The sequence below is a fragment of the Argentina silus genome (assembly GCF_951799395.1).
Source record: "Argentina silus genome assembly, chromosome: X".
Classification (NCBI taxonomy): domain Eukaryota; kingdom Metazoa; phylum Chordata; class Actinopteri; order Argentiniformes; family Argentinidae; genus Argentina; species Argentina silus.
The window spans coordinates 1,936,273-1,961,484 of NC_139653.1; the positions used below are offsets into that span (position 1 = coordinate 1,936,273).

The 25,212-nt window shown below is 46.9% G+C and overlaps 1 protein-coding gene across 9 annotated transcripts in view; it reads right to left on the reverse strand.

Annotated features, from left to right (window-relative positions):
• Positions 1 to 25,212, reverse strand: part of birc6 (baculoviral IAP repeat containing 6) — a 120,150-nt gene that overhangs the window by 4,152 nt on the left and 90,786 nt on the right. For all 9 annotated transcript variants that reach the window (XM_083694416.1, XM_083694415.1, XM_083694413.1 and 6 more), the window contains 6 exons: positions 23,365 to 23,510; positions 21,043 to 21,153; positions 20,055 to 20,272; positions 14,522 to 14,683; positions 13,758 to 13,835; positions 7,748 to 7,936 (listed from right to left, as the gene is read on the reverse strand). In XM_083694416.1, coding sequence (XP_083550542.1) covers positions 7,748 to 7,936; positions 13,758 to 13,835; positions 14,522 to 14,683; positions 20,055 to 20,272; positions 21,043 to 21,153; positions 23,365 to 23,510 — 904 coding nt within the window. The remainder of the gene's footprint in view (positions 1 to 7,747; positions 7,937 to 13,757; positions 13,836 to 14,521; positions 14,684 to 20,054; positions 20,273 to 21,042; positions 21,154 to 23,364; positions 23,511 to 25,212) is intronic.

Sequence of the window (25,212 nt, forward strand, 5' to 3'; positions counted from 1 at the left end):
AATCCAGGAAACAATAGGGGAGTCCACCTGCACCCTCAGCAGCTTATCCGCAAGTAGTAAATGCACTGCAGAAGTCAAAGAAAATGACCCTCACAGTGCTGCCAGCCTTATCTAAATGGGAGTGAGCTCTGTGTAGCAGGTAGATGATGGCATCATCCACACCAATGTCTGCCTGGTAGACAAACTGCAGGGGGTCCAAGGATGTCTTCACCAAGGGCCTCATGTGTGCTACCACAAGTCTTTCCATGGTCTTCATAATGTGGGATGTCAAGGCTACCGATCTTTTGTCATTCAGAACACTGGGGTTCCTTTTCTTCAGTACCAGGCAAGATGTTTTCCACATTGATGGAACCTTTTCCAGACTGAGGCTCAGGTTAAAGAGGTACTAGAGCACTCCACACAGCTGGTCTGCGCAGACTTTGACCACCTCAGGCTTACACCGCCAGTCCCCGCAGCCTTCCTGGTGCGGAGTTTCCCCAGCTCTCTCTTCACCTGAGCCGTACTGATGAAGAAACTGGAGCGGGGGGTGGTGGGGTCGTTGGCTGTGGCAGTGGTGTTGGGGGGGCAGAAAGATGGGGGGGCGCTGAAGAGTTGTGAAGTGAGGAAATGGTGGGGCTAGAGGAGGAGGGGAATGGAGGGGAGGTGTGAATGGAGTCAGAGGGGCTGGAGAGGGAGACAGTCTCACCTCCTCACTATGGGCTAAATTTAAATTAACCCCCACCTCCCTCTCTCTCTCTGACATCACAAAGGACCTTGCTTCATGATCCAGTCATCCACCTCTAGCTGTCACCTTCTACACCACAAGCACACAGGTGCACGTACACCACTCTGCACATGAGTGATGTCACAATTGTTAGTCTACACCTCCCCCTCACCTCATCACCCAACTCACCAGGCAGGATAAAGCGCCCCTATCCCTTGCCCTCCCTGCTTCCAAGCAACAGTTACTGGTCTTCAGTTACTGGTCTTCACAGTCCGTTACTGGTCTTCAGTTACTGGTCTTCACCGTCCATTTCACAGACTGTTAGAGAAATTAGTTATTATCATGGACGCTGGTTTGTTATTTACCGAGACCAATCTGGAGTGGAAGTCCAGAGAGTAGGGCTAGTAGCTCCCTCCCCCCACTCTTTCCGATGCTCGCCAGCTGATTGCTGGGAACGCTTCAATGTCAAGACGGGGTAAACATGGGGGAGAGCGATCCTGTCGCCCTCCCTTGTAGTGGTTGACAAACAAAGTGCCTCTCCTTTCAACTTTCCCCAGACGGGATATCGATACATTGCCATGTTGGTGTACGTTTGCATGAGACTCCCTACGATGAACAGCGGCCTGCAAGCTAAGATATCCAATAGAAAATGTGCAATAGTGAAAGGCAAATACCTGGTTTTATGTGGGAGACATAATACATGAATAGGTGACATTATATGGGAGACCTCTGTTTAAACACAGGCATGTGTAAATGCCAATTGAAAAGGACGATGTCCCCTGAGGTGTTTTTAAGTAGTGAGGGCGGTGTACATGTGACTTTTGGCATTTGGTTTACACATCGATCACGCCATGGATGGGAGCGTTGTGTGTAAACATCCCAAAATCACTGAACACTGAACATGCATGCTCATTGGATTAGGGTGTCTTGTTAAATGACCTTTAAAAGGTGCACTGGATGGACACACACACAGGCAATACACAGACAAATGCACAAATGTCCGCAGTCGTGGACACGGTCTGCTGATCATGTGGCCCCGTTTCCAGATATACAAAGTGACCTTTTAGGTAATTGTAGTATCCACTCATTATTCCAGAGGGCAGGGGAGTGTGTTCACAGTAAGTGAGTATATGCATGAACCTAATAAAATGGCCGGTGAGTGTGTGTGTGTGAGTATATGCATATATATACACACACACACACACACACACACAGGCCATTTTATTAGGTACACCTTGCTAGGACCGGGTTGGACCCCCTTTTGCCTTCAGAACTGCCTTAATTCTTTGTGGCATAGATTCAACAAGGTGCTGGAAACATTCCTCAGATTTTTGTCCATATTGACATGATAGCATCATGCAGTTGCTGCAGATTTGTCGGCTGCACATCCATGATGCGAATCTCCTGTTCCACCACATCCCAAAGGTGCTCTATTGGATTGAGATCTGGTGACTGTGAAGATGGGTCTACTGTGGTCATAAAGGGATGGACATGGTCAGCAACAATACTCAGGTAGGCTGTGGCTTTTAAACGATGCTCAATTGGTACTAAGGGGCCCAAAGTGTAACCACACCATTACACCACCACCACGAGCCTGAACCGTTGATACAAGGCAGGATGGATCCATGCTTTCATGTTGTTTACGCCAAATTCTGACCCTACCATCTGAATGTCGCATCAGAAATCGAGACTCATCAGACCAGGCAACGTTTTTCCATCTTCTATTGTCCAATTTTGGTGAGCCTGTGTGAATTGTAGCCTCAGTTTCCTGTTCTTAACTGACAGGAGTGGCACCCAGTGTGGTCTTCTGCGGCTGTAGCCCATCTGCTTCAAGGTTCGACGTGTTGTGCGTTCAGAGATGGTCTTCTGCATACCTTGGTTGTAACGAGTTGCCCCCCAGTACATTGTTACTGTTGCTTTTCTATCATCTCGAACCAGTCTGGTCCAGTCCATTCTCCTCTGACCTCAGGCATCAACAAGGCATTTTCGCCCAGAGAACTGCTGCTCACTGGATATTTTCTCTTTTTCTGACCATTCTCTGTAAACCCTAGAGATGGTTGTGCGTGAAAATCCCAGTAGATCAGCAGTTTCTGAAATACTCAGACCAGCCCGTCTGGCAACAACAACCATGCCACGTTCAAAGTCACTTAAATCACCTTTCTTCCCCATTCTGATGCTCGGCTTGAACTTCAACAGGTCATCTTGACCATGTCTACATGCCTAAATGCATTGAGTTGCTGCCATGTGATTGGTTGATTAGATATTTGCGTTAACGAGCAGTTGAACAGGTGTACTTAATAAAGTGGCCGGCGAGTGTATACACACACACACACACACACTGCCCTGTGTAAGTAATGGCAGGGAAGCATTTTTTCTTCTTTTGGCTCTATACTCAAAGTTTGGATTTCAAATCAAACAATTACTATGAGGTTAAAGTACAGATTGTCAGCTTTATTTGGTATTTGTGTACATATTGATATCACCATTTAGAAATGGCAACACTTTAAACATAATCCCTCTATTTAAAGGCACCAAAGTAATGGGACAGATTCATATTATGTCCAAATTAAGCACTCATGTTTAGAATTTGGCAGACAATCCTTTGCATGCAATAACTGCCTGAAGTCTGCAACCCATTGACCCCACCAGAAGCTGGGTACCTTCTCAATCTATCCATCTGTAGTTATTTGTTTTGAGGTATTTTTGGAAATGAAATGCATGTTCAATAGGATTTCAACCTGAAGACTGACTTGGCTAGTCAAGACCTTTCCACTTTTTTTCCTAGTTGCTATGGCAGTATGTTTTGGATCATGGTCTTACTGTATGTGAAGCGCCATCTAATGAATTTGACGGCATTTGCTTGCACTCAAGCAGACAAGATGTTTCTGTACAATTCAGAATACATTCTGCAGCTCCCATCAGCAGTTACATCATCATTTAAGACAAGCTGTACATGCCACAACCATAACACCCCCTCTACCATGTATGTTGTAAATCTTGGGTAGATCCTTTTTTCTCCAAACTTCCCACTTGCTATCACTCTGAAACCTTTTTCCAGACCTCTGCTGTACTGCCTGTTCACCCACGACTGTGTGGCCTCAGCCTGTGGTCCTCTTCCTGCTGCCCATGACCTTGGAGATCAGGTCCAACACTGCACCGTAAGTACTCCCTCTGACCCCCCCCCCCATTGCTTCCACCTGACCATGTTAGACCAGTAGTCAATTAACACCTGCCCAGGGACTACAATTGTAAATTAGCCAGCTGGCTAAAACTGGCACATTTACAGAAATGTTGAATAAAGTGCATTGTCCCAGTAAACTAAATGTAATAGTCAAGTGACAGTAAAGTATTAAAAGCTGTGGAAGACAAGCTACTACATGGGACTGAGACTGATGGTTACCACGAGAACTACAACTCAGGGTCTCTCAAACCTCATCAACAACTATCTTAAAATTTGCCACGTCGGTCGAATAGCTCACGTCACTAAGACGCAACTCATCAGATCGATTGTTCCAATGGTGTAAACTAAGTGATGTGTTGCTGTTGCGAAACCTAGTCACACTCCTTGGCACCAGGGTTTGGGACAGGATGTGTGTGTGTCTGAGACTCCAGCTGGGACTGAGGCGGGGTGAGTTGGGGTAGGGTGAGCACCGGGGGGCTGGAAAGAAGGCCTTCTTTTCCAAACTAGGCACAGCAGATGGTCTGGCTTGGACAGGAACAACAGCCCATGCTCGACACCACTGGCCCCGCACTACAGCGCTGTGTGTGGGTGTGTGAGAATTTTTCTTTCTCAATCACTGCCGCTGACACAAGGTAGTCACAAGCCTCTCAACGAGGCTTCTCTTGACAGAGACAAGTTGCGTCCATCCCCCTACTGCATGTTGGCAAAGACAAGCCCCACCCCTCTACCCGTCACAAAGATCCTGTTGACTAAACAGTGACATTCTAAAGCCTCCGCCATCACTTTCCACTGACACTCTCAGCCCATCTGCAGAGGGAAGCAGTCACTGCTACAGAACTGGGCCATGGGAGAGTGAAGGATGATCAATTTCCATGCCAGTGTAACCATGGCAACCCCGGCAGGCTGTGGCACATTGCTCCTCTTCTCTTGGCTTTCCCTGGTCTGTGCTTAGATGTGTGTGCGTGTGTGTGTGCTTTGAGAAAGAGCTTGGCAAGTTTTTTATCCCTTTCTTTAGTCACGAAACCCACCACTTAAGCCCTACCCTCCCTCCTCCAGACTGTTAGGCCTCTACTGCTGTCATCTCCCACTGCTGTAGTCTTAAGCCTTACACCGTGAGAGAGCCTCAACACTCAAGCCTGGAAGGGTCCCACTGGGCAGAGGTGTCTCGCTAAAAACCCATCAATAATGCACTGTAATGGAGTGTGCTCTACACAATGACTCATTTCCCTGACAGGACGGGCAAGCAGCACTGCTCTGTGTGTGTGTGTGTATCTGTGTGGGACGTCGGACGCACGCATATCCCTCCACTGATGCATTATCGTCTTGTTTGCATGACAAATGAACAGGGGCACTTAAGGAGGCTCTCTACCTTCATCTGTTCTGCGGCGTGCTCCCCGGGCTGTGAATATCCCCTGCTGTGTCTGTACACCTGTTCCAGGGCCGGGAGAGGTCAACACGCCAACCAGCTTGTCTTCTCTGCTCTCCATATCATAACCTCAGTCATATTCACTCACATTATGTACACAATGCTATTACTTCCTTGCCAGGTCGCACTTGCAATACAGCTTCCAGTAATGGCCCATTCACACTCCAGCTGGCTGCGTGTGTGGACAGCTCCTTAGCACACACACACACGGGCACATGCACAGAGAGCTAGATCTATATTTCAGCACGCAATCTTTTCTCCCTAATTCCACCTGACAACTTCCTGTTGCATAATTCAAGGTTGATTCTTATGCTTTACCTTTGGGGTTAATAATAGGGCCATGGAAACTATGGGTTCTCACACACAATAGACTGGGTAGGCCAAAAATAAATGTCTCTACGGTGTCATAGGGTTCACGGTTGAGACAATGATGAGCTTGCAGCATCATTAAAGCGGAGACCAGCCATTATAGAGTGTGTGTGCTCTGCTATAGAGACCAGACATTATAGTGTGTGTGTGCTCTGCTATAGAGACCAGACATTATAGTGTGTGTGTGCTCTGCTATAGAGACCAGACATTATAGTGTGTGTGTGCTCTGCTATAGTGACCAGACATTATAGTGTGTGTGTGCTCTGCTATAGTTTTCAGATGCTGATGTTGCCTGCCAGTGTTGTTCCCTGTGTTTCTGCCGTGGGTTCAGGAGGTACAGTAAAAGGTTGGTTGCAGGCAGGAGCGTGCGGGAGTGTCTACAAGCCTAATTGAATTTGAGCAGGGGAGCGCTCATTCAGGCAGTTTTGCAGAGACAATCGGCTATTTTATCTCAGCACCAGCTCCAATGGCCCATCTCACTGCTCGCTCCTCTGAGGTTAGAACCCTGTGTTTTACAGGCATGGATCAGGAACCTGCACAGCTACCTCCACAGAGCATGGAATACTGCAGGAAACTGAGGCTTTGTGTGTGTGTGTGCTGAGCTCTGACAATATACATAATGTACCTTAAAAGGAAATTTGTTACACAAGCAGTTTCAGTCTCTTATATCAGCAAGACTAGAACATCACAGAGTATCCTTCTGGTTGTGCTTCAGACAATGTGTATAATCCCATTGAGATTAAAGAGGAGAGTTCTCCAGGCACAGTCATCATCTATATGAGATGGGGGGTCACTCCGGCCAACAGATCCCAGAGCAACCTACATATTTCAGTCTGGCCTGCTCACAAGCCTAATCACCAATGTCTAAAGGCCCTGCTAAATGATGTCTCACTGAAAGAAAACATTTGTCGGGATGCTCAGGTTGAGGCCCACAGATGGACATCCTCTCTCTGTTTTGCTGATTGCAGGTAGAGAGCAACCAGAGAAATACATTATTGTTTGGCAAAAGCTAAGGGTGCTTGGCAGTGGGGCAAGCATCTGGGATCTTAATTGAATTCTGTGTTTTCATCCAGGGCTACATTTCCCGAATCCAATATTTTAATCGATGTTGGCTTTGTGTGTACACACGCACGCTCACACGCGTGCGTGCGTGCACACACAGGCTGGTGAATGACAGAGAAAAACCAATGACTGCCTTTATGAAAGTAATTTCCTTTCATAAAGACAGAGAGAGACTGAGAGAGACAGACAGACAAACAGACACAGACTGGGACAGACAGAGACCGACCAAGACAGACAGACACAGGCAGAGACAAGCCGAGAGAGACAGAAAGACACAGACCGAGACAGACCAAGACAGACCCAGAGAGCGAGCAAGTGAGATATTTTGGGTTGAATTTTATTTGAGAGTAATTCGATATTGCACATGTAAGAGCCAATCTGTAGCAGTGTGTTCATGTGGCGGCTGTGCCTTCACACAGCAGCACCAACACAAGGCCTTATGTGACACCTGCCTGCCTGGAGGAAATTATTTAACACCTCCTCGCTCTTTATCTCTCCATTTATACACCCCCCCTCCCCTCCCCCCAATTGCCCTCCTTCTCCATACCCATCTATCCCTCCCTCCCTCCCTCCCTTTCTCTTCCAATCTCAATCCTTCTCTCCTCCCCTCCCTCTCCCTTTCTCTCTCTCCAATTCTCTAGGCAGTGCGGGTGACTGATCACAATCTGCCTGCACGGCCTGTGTCAAGGACAGGAGGAAATCGAAAACGGGGGGGGGGAAATGCACAACATCCAGAGGGTATTATCTACCTGGGAATTAATATACAGTGAATTTATTATCTGCCACTGTCCAGATAGTGTCCCCAAAAGCATCACTGTTTTCTGTCCTCTGTCATGAGTTTGAGAGCCGAAGCAGGTGATACTTAGTAAGAGTGGTGAGAGTACCATAATCAACAACGTTTAACACGGTGGTGATGGTGGCTGAGTCTAAGTGTCAGGAAGGACGAGGGTTAAATATAGGGGTGGGGGTGAAGTCGTTAAGTGATGATATTTCCAGGGCCACTTACCTCTTTGAAGCAGGGCGAGGGGTTGCGCATCTGCTCCAGCATAGCCCACTTGACGGAGGCCTGCCGGATGTTGCCGTCATACTCGCGGGAGCTCTGGGTGCCACTGGGGGTGCCCCGCGAACGCTCGTAGCCCGGTTCGTTGAAGTAGGGCTCCGTCACCAGGATCAGAGACTGCACCGACACCAGCACCTAGAGAGAGAGAGAGAAGCAGGGTAAACAAAAGAAGGTTTGTAAACACCCATACAGAAGTACAGTAGGTTAGTGTTTAATATGATAATTATATATTAAGACATCATTTGTCAACAATGGCACAGTGTAGTTACTGCGACAGCGAGTCTATATGCCTTTCACACATTTTTTTGGGGGTATTACACCTCGGCTAAACAGCCACCTTTGGTCATCTTTGAGCAATTCGAATGGATAGGCTTACTATACCTCAATGACACACTCATTGAAGTCGCTAATATTGGGTTAGAGGGAAGATCTTACATTTTACATTTACGGCTTTAGCAGACGCCTTTATCCAAAGCGACTTACTTAGACAAATGTGAAGTGAATAAGTGAATCATCTATCCATCAGTCATCATAAGAAAAAGTAATCTATGCTAGGACCAATTAATTTATTTACAGTAGAGAAACTGTACAGGGGGGTAGTGGGGATGAAGAGGTCTTTAGGAGGGACAGTTAAGATGTAGCCTGAGATGGGTCTTGAATCTATGGCAGAAGATAGGTAGTGACTCTGCAGTCCTGACAGCAGTGGGAAGCTCGTTCCACCAGCGGGGCGCCAGGACAGTGAAAAGCTGTGACCAAGTAGCGCGACTGCTGCATCCTGGTAGAGGCGGTGGTGCCAGGTGGCCAGCCGAGGTGGAAGAGCGGAGTGGGCAGGGGTTTGGGGGCTTTTTTTGCTTGCAAGTAGGGAGGGGCTGTTCCCTTTGCCGCCCGGTAGGGAAGCACCAGGGTCTTGAATCTGATGTGAACTGCTACCGGGAGCCAGTGAAGGGTGCGAAGGAGGGGGGTGACATGGGAGAATTTGGGGAACACCAGACGGCGGCAGCATTCTGGATGAGCTGCAGAGGTCTGATGGCGGAGGCGGGGAGCCCGGCCAAGAGTGCGTTGCAGTAGGCGAGAGATCACAAGTGTTTCGACCAAGAGTTGTGCTGCTTCTCTGGTGAGGAATGGACGTATCCTTCTAATGTAGAGGAAGAATCTACAGGAGCGTGCGGTCACAGTCGAGTTCTCTATTGTGATGGAGTCTTAAGTCTTGGAGAGGGCAGGCTTTCCCCGGGAGGAAGAGCAACTCAGTCTTGTTAAGGTTGAGCTTGAAGTGGTGGGCTGACATCCAAGCGGAAATGTCTGCAAGACACGCAGAGACACGTGTTGCTACCTGTGAGTCAAAGGTGGAGAAAGAATTGAGTGTCATCTGCGTAGCAGTGGTAGAAGAAACCATGTGAGGAAATTACAGAGCCAAGAGATTTGGTATAGAGGGAGAACAGTAAGGGCCCTAGGACAGAGCCCTGGGGGACCCCAGTGGTGGGGGCTCGTGGAGAGGACAGCGATCCATGTCACCTGGTAAGAGCGATCAGCCAGGTAGGATGCAAACCAGGAGAGTGCAGAGCCAGAGATGCCCAGTTCTGAGAGGGTGGAGAGAAGGATTGGGTGGTGTCGAATGCAGCAGCTAGGTCCAGAAGAATGAAAACAGAGGAGAGGGAGGAAGCTCGAGCAGAGTGGAGGGCGTCCGTGAGAGCAAGAAGAGCAGTCTCAGTAGAGTGCCCAGCCTTAAAGCCGGATTGGTGAGGGTCAAGGAGGTTGAAGGAGATAGTGAGACAGTTGGTTAGAGACAGCATGTTTAAGGGTTTTAGATAAGGAGGAGAGAAAGGACACCAGTCTGTAGTTATGGACAGAAGACAGGTCAAGAGTTGGTTTCTTGAGAAGAGGCTTGACACTGGCTGTCTTAAAGGCAGCTGGGACAGATTGATTATGGTGGTAAGGAATGGAAGGAGGTCTTTGGAGATGGATTGGAGAAAGGGGGAGGGGATAGGATCGAGGGGGCAGGTGGTTGCCCGCTTGGATGTGACCAGTTTTAGAATATCATCAGGGGAGAGGGGGGAAAGAGCTGATAAATCAGAGACCGAGTGTAGCACAGTGGGTTTGGGAGGAGTGGTAGCAGTGTTGGCGAGACGTAGAGAGAAAGAGCTGCTAATGTCATCAACCTTCTTTTCAAAGTAGGTGACAAAGTCATCCGCAGACAGGGAGGAGGGAGGAGGTGGGTTGAGGAGTGAGGAAAATGTGGAGAACAGTTTCCTTGGGTCAGAGGCAGAGGATTGAAAACGGGAAGGGTAGTAGGAGGAGAGAGGGTCAAGTACGCCAGACGAGTGAAGCTTCTCTAACTGGATATTGAAGTCACCCAGTCGTGAGAGCCATGTGCCGTCCTCAGGGAAGAAGCTGAGAAGGACATCCATCTCACCTAAGAAGTCGCCAAGCTGACCTGGTGGACGATAGATAACGACAATGTGAAGTTTGACTGGGGAGGTGACAGAAACAACATGGAATTCGATGGTGGATATGGACAGGTGTGACAGGGGAAGGACATTATGTGACCACTTAGGTGAGATGAGGAGTCCTGTGCCTCCCCCTCGACCAGAGAGTCTAGGAGAATGAGAAAAGGAGTAGGCATCAGAGAGGGCTGCAGGAGAAGCTTTGTTTTCTGGTGTAATCCATGCCTCTGTGAGATCAAGGAAGTGGAGGGACATGAAGCAGGCATAGGCTGAGATAGCCTCTGCTTTCCGGACCGCTGACTGGCAGATCCAAAGTCTCCCCCAACAGTGAGGTTGTGGTCAGTTGAGCATGGTGGATAGATTAGGTTGGAATGGTTGCGAGGGGCAGTGTAGTGTCGATGTGTCCTCCTGAGGGATGAAATGACAGGAATGGGGAGAAAGCACATTGTGATATTTGCCGGTATAGAGATAGAGGGTTTGTGGTCAATACAAGATGTAGGTCGCGCTCAATACACACAGAGTACTGAAAAAAAGAATCAAACAGAATAAAAATACTTAGTTTAGCCTTCCTCTCAGGCCTTCCTCGATGGACTCCACAGATTCATCTGCATGTCAGGAGACTGTCGCTCTTTGACCATCAAGATAGAAATGCAGATTCTGTAATTGTTGATGACTAACAGGGTTGCAGCCCCTCCCACCTAACGATCAGTTAACGACCAGACAGGTTTCACCACTCAATTTCAAATGTATTTAGTCCTAGTCCAAGGTGAGTAGGAGTTAAATACCTTGCAAAAACATTTCAGGCCCTCCCACTGGAGATTGACAGCAATTGGCTTCAAACAGATAGCCTTCAACAGAAACTAGGTCCCAGAGCTTAAGGCAGGATAGCCCCAGCAAAACTACCAACACCACACTGATTTTAAAACCAGATTAAATTAAATTTACTTAGTCTAGAGTACAGGCTTCACCACTCAATTCCAAATGTATTTGATCTGAGCATACTATGAGATAAATATATTATATAATGTGAGTAATTTATTCTGATAGTAAACATAGGCGTTTATTCTCACAGCAATCATATTGCAATCATCTCCTTTACCAATGTAATTTGCAAGATACTGTGTGGTTTTGTAACACCCACTCCACATGAAGGAGGGAGGGATAGTAATAGAGAGCAGCTATAGGCTATATCACTAGTACATCTAGACTTTTCGTTAAAACATAGAACCAATTCAAACATTTAGTGGGCAAAAAAACCTGCCAAAGACTCAGAATGTAAAGCCATAAAGCAAGTTGAATAAGCTCTTAACGTTAATGCTCACATTTCTACAACCCCCTCCCCAGTAAAAAATTTGACAAATTGTCAATTTATTTTAATTAATCAGATCAACATGGACAGTAACTCTAATACTACTATAGTGCAGAAGAAAACACGCCAAAGCATCCAGAAAAAATATCAGTTGTGCGTACAGTGGATGTTGCCTCTTGGCCCATTTTTATTTAATTCATCAGAAGCCCAAGGGCAGTATTATTTGAAAGCAATCAATCAATGTTTATTTTTGTAAATCACATAACACGTATACATCAAATACATTTGAATAGAGGCACAAATGCAGACATTGGCTTGGTAAAAACGGCATTGTGCGATGTTCCAAACATCAGAGATAAATTGTCATTGATATTGACAGTGGTTTCAGTTTTGAATCATCCAATATGGCCTATACGAATTAATAGGAACGGAATGTTGACAAATTAGCAGTTATGCACAACAGGGTGGTTGTGTGGTATAAAAAATCCACATCCAGCATTTCCCCCCGCTTCACCCCACCCAAATGAGCTAGGTGGTGAAAACCTGAAGCAGGTCGTTAGGCTATTCTCACCATGGCCATTGTTAGCAAATGGGTGGGGGTGAAGAGGGAATTCAACATTGCAAAACACGTTTTGCGTTCTATGCACAATGCACTACATAGACATCTCTGTCACAGCCTTGAAGTTGAGGCATGGGAGAGAAAATTCCATCTTCTCTGTCCACCACATCATCTTTTCTATCCAGTCTCAATCCCATGGAAACCCCAAAATGACAATTCCTTCATTCTTTAATCCATAACTTGCAATTTAATGCATTATAAACCTCTGACTTATCATGATGACTACAACAAACAGTATTAGAGTATAGAAGGTTATTTGAAAAACACGGTTAAGATAACTTGACATTTAAGCAATTACCATTGTTCATCTCCCTGTAATCATGAGCCAATCTGCTAATCAACTCTGTTTGGCCTAATCGGCTATAGGAGAAATTATGTAATTTATGCGAGGAGGTAATCGATCTAGCAAGCTGATTAAGCGAGGCTCTGCAATCACAAACCATTCTCTCTCATGTTCACTTTAAGAAACACAGATGTCAACACTGTCAGTCATTTCGATCACAGAAGGATGCATCTTTTCAAACATCCTTTACAGCTCTTGCCTCCACCTTGCGGTGGCTTTCAAATGCTTAGACCATGCAGGAATGTTTTATCCCCTGTAAAAACGTATCTTTATTAATGATTCAATTAATTTTCCAGCCTGTCTGGAGGACACTGCGCTGTCCTCCAGTAGCATATTTTATTACCACCGTAGCCAGACAGACACTGGTTGGATGTCTGCGTGCTATTCTAGCCACGGTCACCAGGCTAGCGTCCCTGAAGGTCTTGACCTTGATGACCTTCACCTCTAGCCCCGCTCCACCCCTTCTCTCCCCTCCCCCCTCCAAACATGGTTGCCAGATCTAGATTTCAGAGCCAATATTGTCTGTCTGATTTTCACTTGATTCCAGCCCTCCTCCTCGTTTAGCCTTCTATTTCCATTATGGATCCGGCAGACATTAACTAGAATGATAATCAATGGAGACATCTGTATGAACCTCCAACCTCACAAATGAGGGATGAAGATTGTTTTTAAAAAGGAAGAAAAGAAAAAAAGAGCCATTTCCAATTACTCTTTGCTGTTGCTTGTCATCAGATCAATGTACAGGGAACATAACTCTCTCACTCTCCCCCACACTTTTTTCTACTTTCACTAGAGCCCTAAATAGTGCACACTATATGGGGAATAGGGCATCATTTGAGATTCACCACAGTTATCACCATCACAAGCACATGGGAAACTCTGGCCTGTAATAAAGCCTGTGATTGGAGCTCCAAGTAACCCATCTCTGTCTTCCAGAGAAGTAATGGATGTCGACATGTTATTGTTTGATTAAATGATGGACATTCTCCCACCCCACAAACACACTACTACCCCCTCCCACCCCCCACCCCCCCACCCACGCACGCACACTAATGGGATGGCAGTACCAAGGATCCTTCATGAGTGCTGTCAAAACACGAAACCTATTAAACACCCTGTGGCAACGTAGAGACAGGGTGATGATCACTATTGACAGATGGACTCAGGGTTCAACAGAGAAACCAGGATGGACAATGGGAAGTGAAAGGGTGAAGGTGGCACAATGTAATGGATTTGTGACTCACCTGTAAAAAGCTTGAGGTCTGTGGGTTCCATTTCTCCTCCGGTCTACCGTGCCATGTGTTGAGGATACTTAAACACACCTGAAGAAGAAAGACAGAAATAAACAACACAGAAACAGTTAAGCACAGAGAACTCTCCCCTGAGAGCAGATTAACAGTTCAAAAGAAGAGAGGGATGACCCGGTGTCAGGTAAACATCCACAGGGCACAGGCCCTCTCTCTATCCATCCCTTCATCCATCCATCTATCCATCCGTCAGCGGAGAGCTGAAAGGCCGTTTGCCCTGCCCACTGGAGAGGCATGTCTGATGCGGACAGCCCACAGTCATTCTTATAACAGATGTCTCCTTCCATTATGAAAATAGATGTTCACTGTCAAAGCCCTGCTAATGAGGAGGAGCAGATGGGGCAGGCGCCAGCACCTTTACTGCTCTCCACCGGGGGAGAAGGGACAGGGACAGCTTATTCTTTGAGCCCATACTAAAATACAGAAGTCTTGAGGGAATGGTTTATTGGCTACTCTGCTACTGTTTGAGTTTAAATAGGTTGATAGCGACTCCAAGGATCATTCAGGACAAATCAGGGTTAATTTTGCACTTGAATAGAGCAGCTTCCTAGTGAAAGGCGGAAAGTGTTTATTTTTTATTTGTATAATTTGTTTTCATGAGCCACAGGCTAACATTTGAACTAAATATGTTTGATGGAAGCTAGGTCGAGAAGACAGCTGCGGTTAGCGGGTTTGCTAGTGTCGCAACACGACTAACTCACTTTTCCGTCGTTGTAGAGGTTTGGGTTGAAGCGCACGCTGTGGCCCCCGGTGGTCTCCAAGTTGACAAGGGGCGGGGAGTTGGGGTAGTCCTGGGGGAAGTACACATCAAACTCAAAGCAGCCGTTGGCGTACGGTGTGTCCGCCGGGCCTGTGATCAGAACCTACAGGACGGAGCAGAGCAGAAGGGGTTAACATACTACCATGTTATATTGTTTGTATTGTTCTTGTTGTAAAGTACTCTAAGACAATTGTCATTGTAAAGAGTGCTATACATATTTAACAGCAATAAAATAAACAGTACATCAAGCCTTTGGAAGATGTTTAAAGCAAAAAAGAGGGTTATGGTTAATGCAGCAGGAACATCCTTGTACTTCCAGTGACCCAGGAACTAAAGAGCCTGTGTCTGTATCAGTGGCTCTGTCTGATCGATGCAGAGAAAACCTCTTATGTGAGGAGCCTGCTTTCCCCCCTCTCCTCTCCTTCCCCTCTTCCTGCTCTCTTTGGCTTGCACATGCTGATGAGAGAAGCTTCTCTCAAGAAGTGAGCGGGTTATTACTCAGTCGCAGGTATTCAAGCTCAAGGATGGCGTGCTTGAATGGGGGGCTGCGATTTTCCGCATTAGCCGGCTCGTGGGGAGCCCTGACGCCGCCGGTGCTAAGCCAATGTGAAACCCACTGCACAGAGACCTTGTTTCAAGTGCATCTCAGCCTTTTAAAAAAAAAAGACAAAAAAGAAAGAAAAAAAAGGAACCTGGACTTTTTCTTTTTTTTTCTTCTTCTGGTGGTCGACTGAGTTTCAGTTAGTTGACAGTATTTGGATTAGGAAAAGAAAGGCGGGAAGGAAGGAGAGAAGGGGAGAATGCAGAAGAGAGAGGGAATCCGTGTTCTTATATCAACAAACAAGGTGTCTAGAGTGAAGTGTGAGGCAAGCTACCCTGGCAGCTGTTTTTGAAAGGAAAGAGAGAAGAGGAGGAGGACTAGTGTGTACTAGTGACACTGCCAGGGTGCTACAAAGAGAGGTCCGCTGATAGAAAAAGACAAACCGAATGAAACCAGGGGAGGTTGCCGCAAAACAAGTGCGAGGGTACGCACACATTGAAGGGTGTGTGTGTGTGTGTGTGTGTGTGTGTGTGTGTGCGCGTGTGTGTGTACTGCTGCCTGACCCCTGTCTAACCAGCGTCAGGAGCAAGTAGCAATGTCAGGGGCTGTAATGCCGATCCGGCTCAGCAACTGCATTCGCAAAGACTGCTGGAGGGCACCTAGTGTCACTCAGGCGGTAACACTTTTAGTGCACTTCAAACATAAGTGGAGTCAATCTAGAGCTGGGGAGCCCTTCCCTATTAATGTCTATAAAGATTGCATGATGCTGACGCTCCCGGTCGAGACTGATGATGACTAGACTGGTGCTGTAGGACAGGGGGGCTAGAGGGGATGTGTAGGACAGGGGGGCTGGAAGGGGATGTATAGGACAGGGGGGCTAGAGGGGATGTGTAGGACAGGGGGGCTAGAGGGGATGTGTAGGACAGGGGGGCTAGAGGGGATGTATAGGACAGGGGGGCTAGAGGGGATGTGTAGGACAGGGGGGCTAGAGGGGATGTGTAGGACAGGGGGGCTAGAGGGGATGTGTACACCTCAAATTAAGGGGAAACCACAATGGATGGGTCACCAGTCTGTCAACTAAGGGCCTTTTCTCGTTTCTCTGTTTAGGAAGGAGTTTACCGTGTTCTAGACACAGAGATGGACCTAAACAGACAAGGGCTGTTGACATTTACAGAAGGAGGTTTTGCCATTCATCAAAATCAGGGTCAGAGCCATTTATAAAATGTCATCTGGAAAATGAGTAAGACTGGCAATGACATTGGGCATTTCTGGACACAAAAAAACATGATCGACACCAGATGCGTGAATGCAGAAATGCAAGAGAACAGGCTCCCCACTAACCCCCCTGCCCTACACATCCCTTCTAGCCCCCCTGTCCTAGTCCTACACATCCCTTCCAGCCCCCCTGTCCTACACATCCCTTCCAGCCCCCCTGTCCTACACATCCCTTCCAGCCCCCCTGTCCTACACATCCCTTCCAGCCCCCCTGTCCTAGTCCTACACATCCCTTCTAGCCCCCCTGTCCTAGTCCTACACATCCCTTCCAGCCCCCCTGTCCTACACATCCCTTCCAGCCCCCCTGTCCTACACATCCCTTCTAGCCCCCCTGTCCTAGTCCTACACATCCCTTCTAGCCCCCCTGTCCTAGTCCTACACATCCCTTCCAGCCCCCCTGTCCTACACATCCCTTCTAGCCCCCCTGTCCTACACATCCCTTCTAGCCCCCCTGTCCTAGTCCTACACATCCCTTCTAGCCCCCCTGTCCAAGTCCTACACATCCCTTCCAGCCCCCCTGTCCAAGTCCTACACATCCCTTCCAGCCCCCCTGTCCTAGTCCTACACATCCCTTCCAGCCCCCCTGTCCTACACATCCCTTCTAGCCCCCCTGTCCTAGTCCTACACATCCCTTCTAGCCCCCCTGTCCTAGTCCTACACATCCCTTCCAGCCCCCCTGTCCTACACATCCCTTCCAGCCCCCCTGTCCTACACATCCCTTCTAGCCCCCCTGTCCTAGTCCTACACATCCCTTCCAGCCCCCCTGTCCTACACATCCCTTCCAGCCCCCCTGTCCTACACATCCCTTCCAGCCCCCCTGTCCTACACATCCCTTCTAGCCCCCCTGTCCTAGTCCTACACATCCCTTCCAGCCCCCCTGTCCTACACATCCCTTCCAGCCCCCCTGTCCTAGTCCTACACATCCCTTCTAGCCCCCCTGTCCTAGTCCTACACATCCCTTCCAGCCCCCCTGTCCTAGTCCTACACATCCCTTCCAGCCCCCCTGTCCTACACATCCCTTCTAGCCCCCCTGTCCTAGTCCTACACATCCCTTCTAGCCCCCCTGTCCTAGTCCTACACATCCCTTCCAGCCCCCCTGTCCAAGTCCTACACATCCCTTCCAGCCCCCCTGTCCTACACATCCCTTCTAGCCCCCCTGTCCTAGTCCTACACATCCCTTCTAGCCCCCCTGTCCTAGTCCTACACATCCCTTCCAGCCCCCCTGTCCTAGTCCTACACATCCCTTCTAGCCCCCCTGTCCTAGTCCTACACATCCCTTCCAGCCCCCCTGTCCTACACATCCCTTCTAGCCCCCCTGTCCTAGTCCTACACATCCCTTCTAGCCCCCCTGTCCTAGTCCTACACATCCCTTCCAGCCCCCCTGTCCTAGTCCTACACATCCCTTCTAGCCCCCCTGTCCTAGTCCTACACATCCCTTCCAGCCCCCCTGTCCTACACATCCCTTCTAGCCCCCCTGTCCTAGTCCTACACATCCCTTCTAGCCCCCCTGTCCTAGTCCTACACATCCCTTCCAGCCCCCCTGTCCTAGTCCTACACATCCCTTCTAGCCCCCCTGTCCTAGTCCTACACATCCCTTCCAGCCCCCCTGTCCCCCACCCTCCTGTGCTCAATAACTGCAAATAACTGGAGTCTTGCCATTCTTGCACTGCCCGGCACCAACTATTTGACTGTTGTAACACCCTGCTCTCTTGTAATAGGCATGTTAATTGAAAAGCATTCAATCATCATCTGGCAGTTCCTAGAGGCTCCATCTCTATATGGGGAGATGGGGTTCCCAATAAGGCCTTTTTCATAAAGACCTTGAATAGCATTGGACAGATGTCCCATACAGGACCCAGAATCAGGACATTAAATATGAATCACGTGGTAGATGGTCAAAAGAGACTTGGAAAGATAGATGCATGGAGAACACATGATGGAGGAGCTGTACAATGTCAATCACACAGGTGGGTGTGACTGTGGCTAGGAAATAGTCAAATGAGAGAAAGATCGGTGGATGGGGCATGTCAAAGACATTGAAAACATAGAGTAGTTAGTGAAATGGAGTCAGATTATTCATATTCAAATATGTTTTGGTGGTAATAATAATAATACAATGCCTGTAAATCTTTATTATTATAACTGATAGCCTACATTTAATGGCAACTGCTAACCTGAAAGGCCTTACAACATGCTGAAGGAGCTGCCATAAAATACAGTGCTTTCCGTAAGTAATGGGACAGTGAAGCATTTTTTCTTCTTTTGGCTCTATACTCTGAAAGTTTGTATTTGAAATCAAACAATTACCATGAGGTTAAATGATAGATTATCAGCTTTTATTTGTGTACATATTGGTTTCTCCATTTGGACATGACAACACATTTTATACATAGTCCCCCTTTTTCAGGGCACCAAAAATAATGGGACAGATTGATATAATGTCCAAATTCAGCACTCGTGTTTAGTATTTGGTTGACAATCTACCGAAGTTTGCGACCAATTGACCTCACCAGACGCTGGGTATCTTCACTGGTGATGCTCTGCTAGGCCTGTACTGCAGCCATCTTCAGTTGTTCTTGTTTTTTTGGGCTTATTGCATAAAATCGTATCTTCAAGAAAATTAAACGCATGCTCATTTGGGTTTAAATCTGAAGATTTACTCGGCCAGACAAGAACTTTCCACTTTTTGGCCCTGAAAAAATCCCTAGTGGCTATGGCAGTATGTTTGGGGTTATTGTCTAACTGTATGTGAAGCACCATCTGATGAATTTGGAGGCATTTGCTTGTACTTGTTCTGACACAATGTTTTGTACACTTCAGAATACATTCTGCTGCTGTCGTCAGCAGTTCCATCATCGATTAAGCCAAGTTAGCCAGTTCTAGTAGCACCTTTACATGCCCAATAACATCATGTTTCACAGATGAGGTGGTATGCTGTAAAAATAGATCTGGTCAGATGCTTTTTTCTCCAAACTTTCCTCTGCAATCACTTTGGTACATGATAATATTTGGCTTATCTGTCCACAATACCTTGTAGACACCTGCAGGCTTTTTTCAGTACTTTTAGCAAACCTGACCATCCTTTTTGAGAATAACTAGTAGTTTGCACTTTACAGTGAAGCCTCTGTAGTTCGGCTGGTGACTTATACTGCGGATGGTAGTATCTGACACATTCACGCCTGGAAAGTGTTTCTGATCTGTTGGACAGTTGTCTTTTTCTTAATTATGGTGAACAGTCGTCTTTCCTTGGATTATCAGGTCGTTTGCGATTGCTGAGCTCACAAGTGCCTTCTTTCTTTTGAATGATGTTCCCAACTGTTTATTCAAGGTCATTATTTAAGGTTTTGGCTATATTTCTGATTAATTAGTTCTGATATTTCAACCTCATAATGGCTTCCTTGACTTTCATTGAGGTCTCTTTGGTCTTCATGTTGATTATCAACAGCAGACTCACCCGTCAACCCAATTGTTCCATTACCTTTGGTGCCCTGAAATAGGGGGACTATGTATAAAAAGTGTAGCCATTTACAAATTGGTGAAACCAATATGTTCAATACGTAGTAATTGCTTGATTTCAAATGCAAAAAAAATGCTTCACTGTCCCATTACCCACGGATGGCACTACATATAAACAGTTCTGATGTATGAAAGCTTGTACCTTCATGATATCCAGCCGCTCCTCGTCGCAGCGGACAAAGACGCTGGAGGAGGAGGAGAGAGGCAGCGAGGTGGAGAGTGTGACGGCCTCCTGTGCCAGGCGGCGGGCGCGGGCGGCACTGTTGGCGTCGCTGGCGTTCTTCACCTGAGACATGTAGTGGTAGTTGACCTTGAACACCAGCTTCCCATCCTCATCCTCCGAGACCATCTCAAAGGTGTCTGCCAGGAGGGGAGAGGAACACACAGAGGGATGGATGGGGTTAATGCCAAAGTTCAATACACATTCCACATCCAAATCGTCATGTCACTATGGACACAAGAAAGCATGTTATTAATGTGAATGAACTAAAAGCGTATTAGAATGAATGTGCCTGAAGTAATTGCCCCTTGGGGAACAATAACGTTTTAATTTTTTTATTTAATTGAATTAGACATCAGAGGAAAAACATCAAGTCACTTAGTATCCTGTGAACATACGCTATGAATACAGCCACTTCCATTTCTTCACTATGTCACTGGCATTAAATCTCTGTTCTATAACGGCATACCACCGTGCCCTTATCTCCTGTACTTTAATCACATTGCACAACGGTGCACCCTTGTTACCGTGGGCTCCTTCATCCGTCTCCTTGTTTTTTTTTTTTATACTTAGACCGGAGCAAACCTGTTTACATTCATGTCACTTGCGATTACTTTAGACGTCGGCCCGCTCGCAAAATCAATTGCGGCTCAACAAAAGTCCCGTAATCAATCACAGCGTGGCGGGACGAGAAGTAGCAGACAGAGGAGCCCTGCCTCCCCCCAGACAGGCAGGCATAACGGCCTTATGTATCATTTCAGAGGAGGAGGAAGGGGGGGGGTGTTGTGCTCTGGGCACCATCTGTGCACTGAGGAAGAACCAACAAACACAGGCTAGGAGAGAAGAGGAGCCCTTTCTACTGCATGTCTAAACACTCACAAATGATTAACACCCACCCACCCACACTCACCAAACTGGAGCTTCTTCATGGCAGCCACGTACTTCTCCTCTAAGGAGCGTAGAATGGAGAGCGGTTTGGGCCGTGTTGTTGCCTTCTTCGACGACTCAGCCAGCTTTCTCTCTGATGAAGAAAGGGAGAAAGAAAGAGCAAACGTTAAAAAAAACAACTAGTGGCAGTTCTTTTTCAACAAATGACCTGTCCAGAGACCTTTTTACCACTTTCACCAAAACTGTGCCACCCTCCTCCCTCCCCTTCACATTTGTTATATTGACAAATGAAACTGCCATCATTAGGAGATGCTAACATGGGATCGCCCTGCACTCCCTCGTTCCTTCAAAGTCTGACACTTCTTTATCGACAACCGAACCATGTCGAAGACAAACGATAATGGCTATGCCTACCAATTCCTCCACCAATAAAACATTGTGGGGCGATGGGGACAGAGGGCTGTTAATGGGTCAACATAATTAAATGTCTATATATAGCATATTTACAGTGCTGGAGCTTTCCTCTCTCATCCTCTGTTAGGAAATTCTTGTACCGGGACAGATGTACTTACCATTAAATTACTGGTGCATTTAACTGGCTCTAGCCTTTAGGATGCGAGAAAGGCATGAAAAAGCAGAACCGTCAATGCCTTCATTTAGCAGTTCTGTTGGCACGTTCTCGTCGGGATATTGATGCTCCCTAGAACGTTTCCCCTCGGTCAATACTGTACGGCTGTATGAACAGAGCCGCTGTCCAATCCTGGCTCTCTCGTTAGCCTGCCTTCGGGCCATTTCTTAAAGACTAAGTACTAATTAAACAATTACACACCCAACCAGCCCACCCACGCCCCATACACAACTGTCTGTTCCCTTTCGGAGCCTGAATCACACGGCAGTTATAATATGGATTTCGGAAGTGACAGTGGCATTGATCTTCATCTGGGCATGTCGCCACCACCTCATCCAAACCCACCCCTGGCTCAGCGATCACTTTGACTGCCATTAACGGGCCTTAACACACAGAGCCACAGAAGGTAGGGGAGCTAATTAATAATGTTCACTGCATAGTGGGGAGAAGGAACGGGGGAGGTGTTACGTTCAATCATGCACCATACGATGCATCAACGTGCTGCTTTCTTTAGCAACGGTGAGTAATGGCTGGTAGGAGATTCCCTCCCTCTAGCCCCCCCCCCCCCCCGGACTGCAAGGGAAGTCTCTCTATGGGACTGGGGAGGACTGACTGTCTCACAATACCTTCCGGGGACTGGGCCTTTCTGGGGACCGTAAGACAACAAGTTCTCAAAAAGGAGAATCCATCAGGGTCTCGATTCCACATAGACACCTTCTCCTCAGGGAGAGGTAAGAGATATAGGGCCATTTTTTACCTGCCAGGTCACCATTTAGGGGGTGAGGGTTGGAGATGTTCAGGCCTTAAACAGGCCATTTCCCCATGATTAAGACTAAAGGGCTGTAGCCATTCAGCGTTGGGGGAATTTAGACTAAACTTAGAGACCCATTTTCACGTCCTTGTCCTAAGAACACAGGACAAAAGGGAAAGGGAGAGGCACAAGAGAAACATTGAGAGTAGGAAGAGAGATAGGACCTGCTAAAATAATGATTGAATTCAATAATTCAATGGGGGGGTGGATTTTTTTTTTTTTAGAATACTAACATGGGTGTTAAGTAAGGACGTTTTCCATCCTTAACTTGACCCAAATATCTGTCGTTTGAGGGAATGAGATGTCTGGAGTGGAAGTCCTGTTCCATGACTTGTTCTGTAAGAGCATGGCCCCCTACACATACTCAGTGGTGACATTTCAGCTAAACCTAGTGCATAATCATTGGCAATAAAATCCATAATCATAATAATAATTTGGACAGAGGGTCTGGGAGAAATTGGTGGATAGCTATTTTTTGTGCTGGCTGCCCTTTTTGCAGTATGCTTTTCATTCAGGAATACATGCAATAGAATGTGAAGCTATTTGTGACAGTCATTTTATTTCTCACCATAGCTTTATCGTGTTTTTATATTAATGTAGTGTGTTGCGAAATGCGAAATCCTGTGTGAAATGCACTTTTAAACTGAATCGAATCTCTTTTCATCATCAGTAGCCCATAGTTGATGACAAATTCACTAGCTAATGATCTGAAGAAAACTCTAAGGTTGTGAGATATAGTATATGCCTTTAATGTGTCCCTATCCTCACCCGGTCTTCAGGTTGAAATGTCAAATACAAATTGAGACATAGAAAGGAGAGGCTTTCAAAAGAGACCACTAACTGTTTCCCAGCTTGACAAGGTTTGGCCCTGGGCAAATGAGCGTGAGGTGTGTGCCACGTCTCACCCTGATTGGCCTGCCGCAGGCTGGTGGTGGCGGCGTAGACGATCTCAGCCGTCCTCTGAATGTCTGGCACCAGCAGGGTCAGCCCCTCGGGCTCCGGGTCTGAGCTGTCGGGCTTCACCGTGGCTTTGCTTTTGTCTTTCTTTGACCTGGAAGAGAGAGAGAGAGAAAGAGGATGAAAAACAAAAACCAGAGAGAGAATAGAAATCACTGTTATCCTCGCCAAAATCCTACATTACTGGTAATGTAATAGTATAGGAATACGCTGTTCTCAGATGAAGACTTCTCTTTGCCTTCATACATGATGCCCAACTAGCTCTCCCCTTCGTGATATTTCCTACATTACATTCCAACATTCGCAGACTCATGACCCTGGTGCAGCCCTAGAGCACAAGCCCCACTCTGCCCCTACCGGTATGGGCACCGCAAACACAAAAAATGAAACTGCATTTTTCATGCCATTACAGGAGTGAACAGCGGAGGGCAAAGCCTCAAACCTGAGAAGAAAGGAGAGTCTGATGTTCAGACCGACAGAACCAAGGGGCAACGCTAGTGTTCCACTGCCCAGGTGCAATGAATAATTAAAAGGGGGCTTTTGTGCAGCCCTCGCAGCATAAAATACTTTTTCTAGAGACAGAATAAGATAGTAGGGACTACGGCTGAGCGATCAAATGATACAAAGCGACAAGAGCAAGAAAAGTTTTTTTTTTTTTTTTTGCTGGTTTGTTGGTAACTAACATGCCTTCCAGTTTGTTCACAAGATTTTGAAAGTTGCCAGTTTTGTGTCTACTTTGAACCGGCTATAGCTCCAGCACTGACTTTGATTGATTAGTTTGACAGAATCAGGTTCTCAATCATTTGTAGGATTCTAATCAGTTTCATTTATTTATTGTTTATCATTTATTGTTCACTACTAGTATCATATATAAACTGTTTTATGGCTTTATACAAAAACAATTGATATAAGCACTTTCTTTTATCGTTAGGCCTTCTGCTGACTACACAGCCTGTCTTGCTCAATGGTCCTAGGCCTATTGACCTAAATTATAATTTTCTAGGAGGGTCTCTCTTGTTTAATTTCATACATACAGAATAACAGATACAGACAGTGACACCTCGGTACATGCCTACTGCCTATCATGCCTATGTTTGGTTGTCTGGTATTGCCTTGAAACATTTTGGTTCTGTTTAAGAGTATTATTTAATGTATATTGTGATTATGATCATTATCAAAATGAATAGGAGTTAGGAGAATAGGAGAATCGTGCTAACATTTTTTATTCTTAGTAGGGACACATTTGAGGTGTGTATGGGAACCATCTCGGCATTCAAAATAACCACAACATAAGTCCCTGGGTTTAAGTGGGTAAAACCTATATATGAAAAAAAACGCTGGAGGGAAAAGCGCTGTAGCCTCAATTAACTTTGTGCTTCAAATGCTGTGCAAACGAGGGGTGGTTGAGAAAGCCACTTTTCTGCATGACCTTTTGTGAAACTGAACACTGGCCAAGCAACCTCCATCAGTCAGTTCCTCCCCCTCTCCGTCCCCAGAATCCTCAGCTTTGGCGCCAGGGACAGTACCACCACTCTCCAAGGCCCATCCCCCCTCTCCCACCACCAGCCCTCCTCACCTGCCATTCCACAACAGACAGGACACTATCGGCCATGGCAGGCTGGACACAGATAGGGAGAGACACTTAAATAAGACAATGGCGATCTGATCACACAATCTCTGTGGCTGGCGCTGGCCTGCCGCCCCCAGGCTCTGCCATCGTTACAGGGCTGTCTGTGTGTCTGGGTCCTGGTTCCCGGCCCTCAGAGCACCAGCCTGATGTGACAGCTGTGGATATG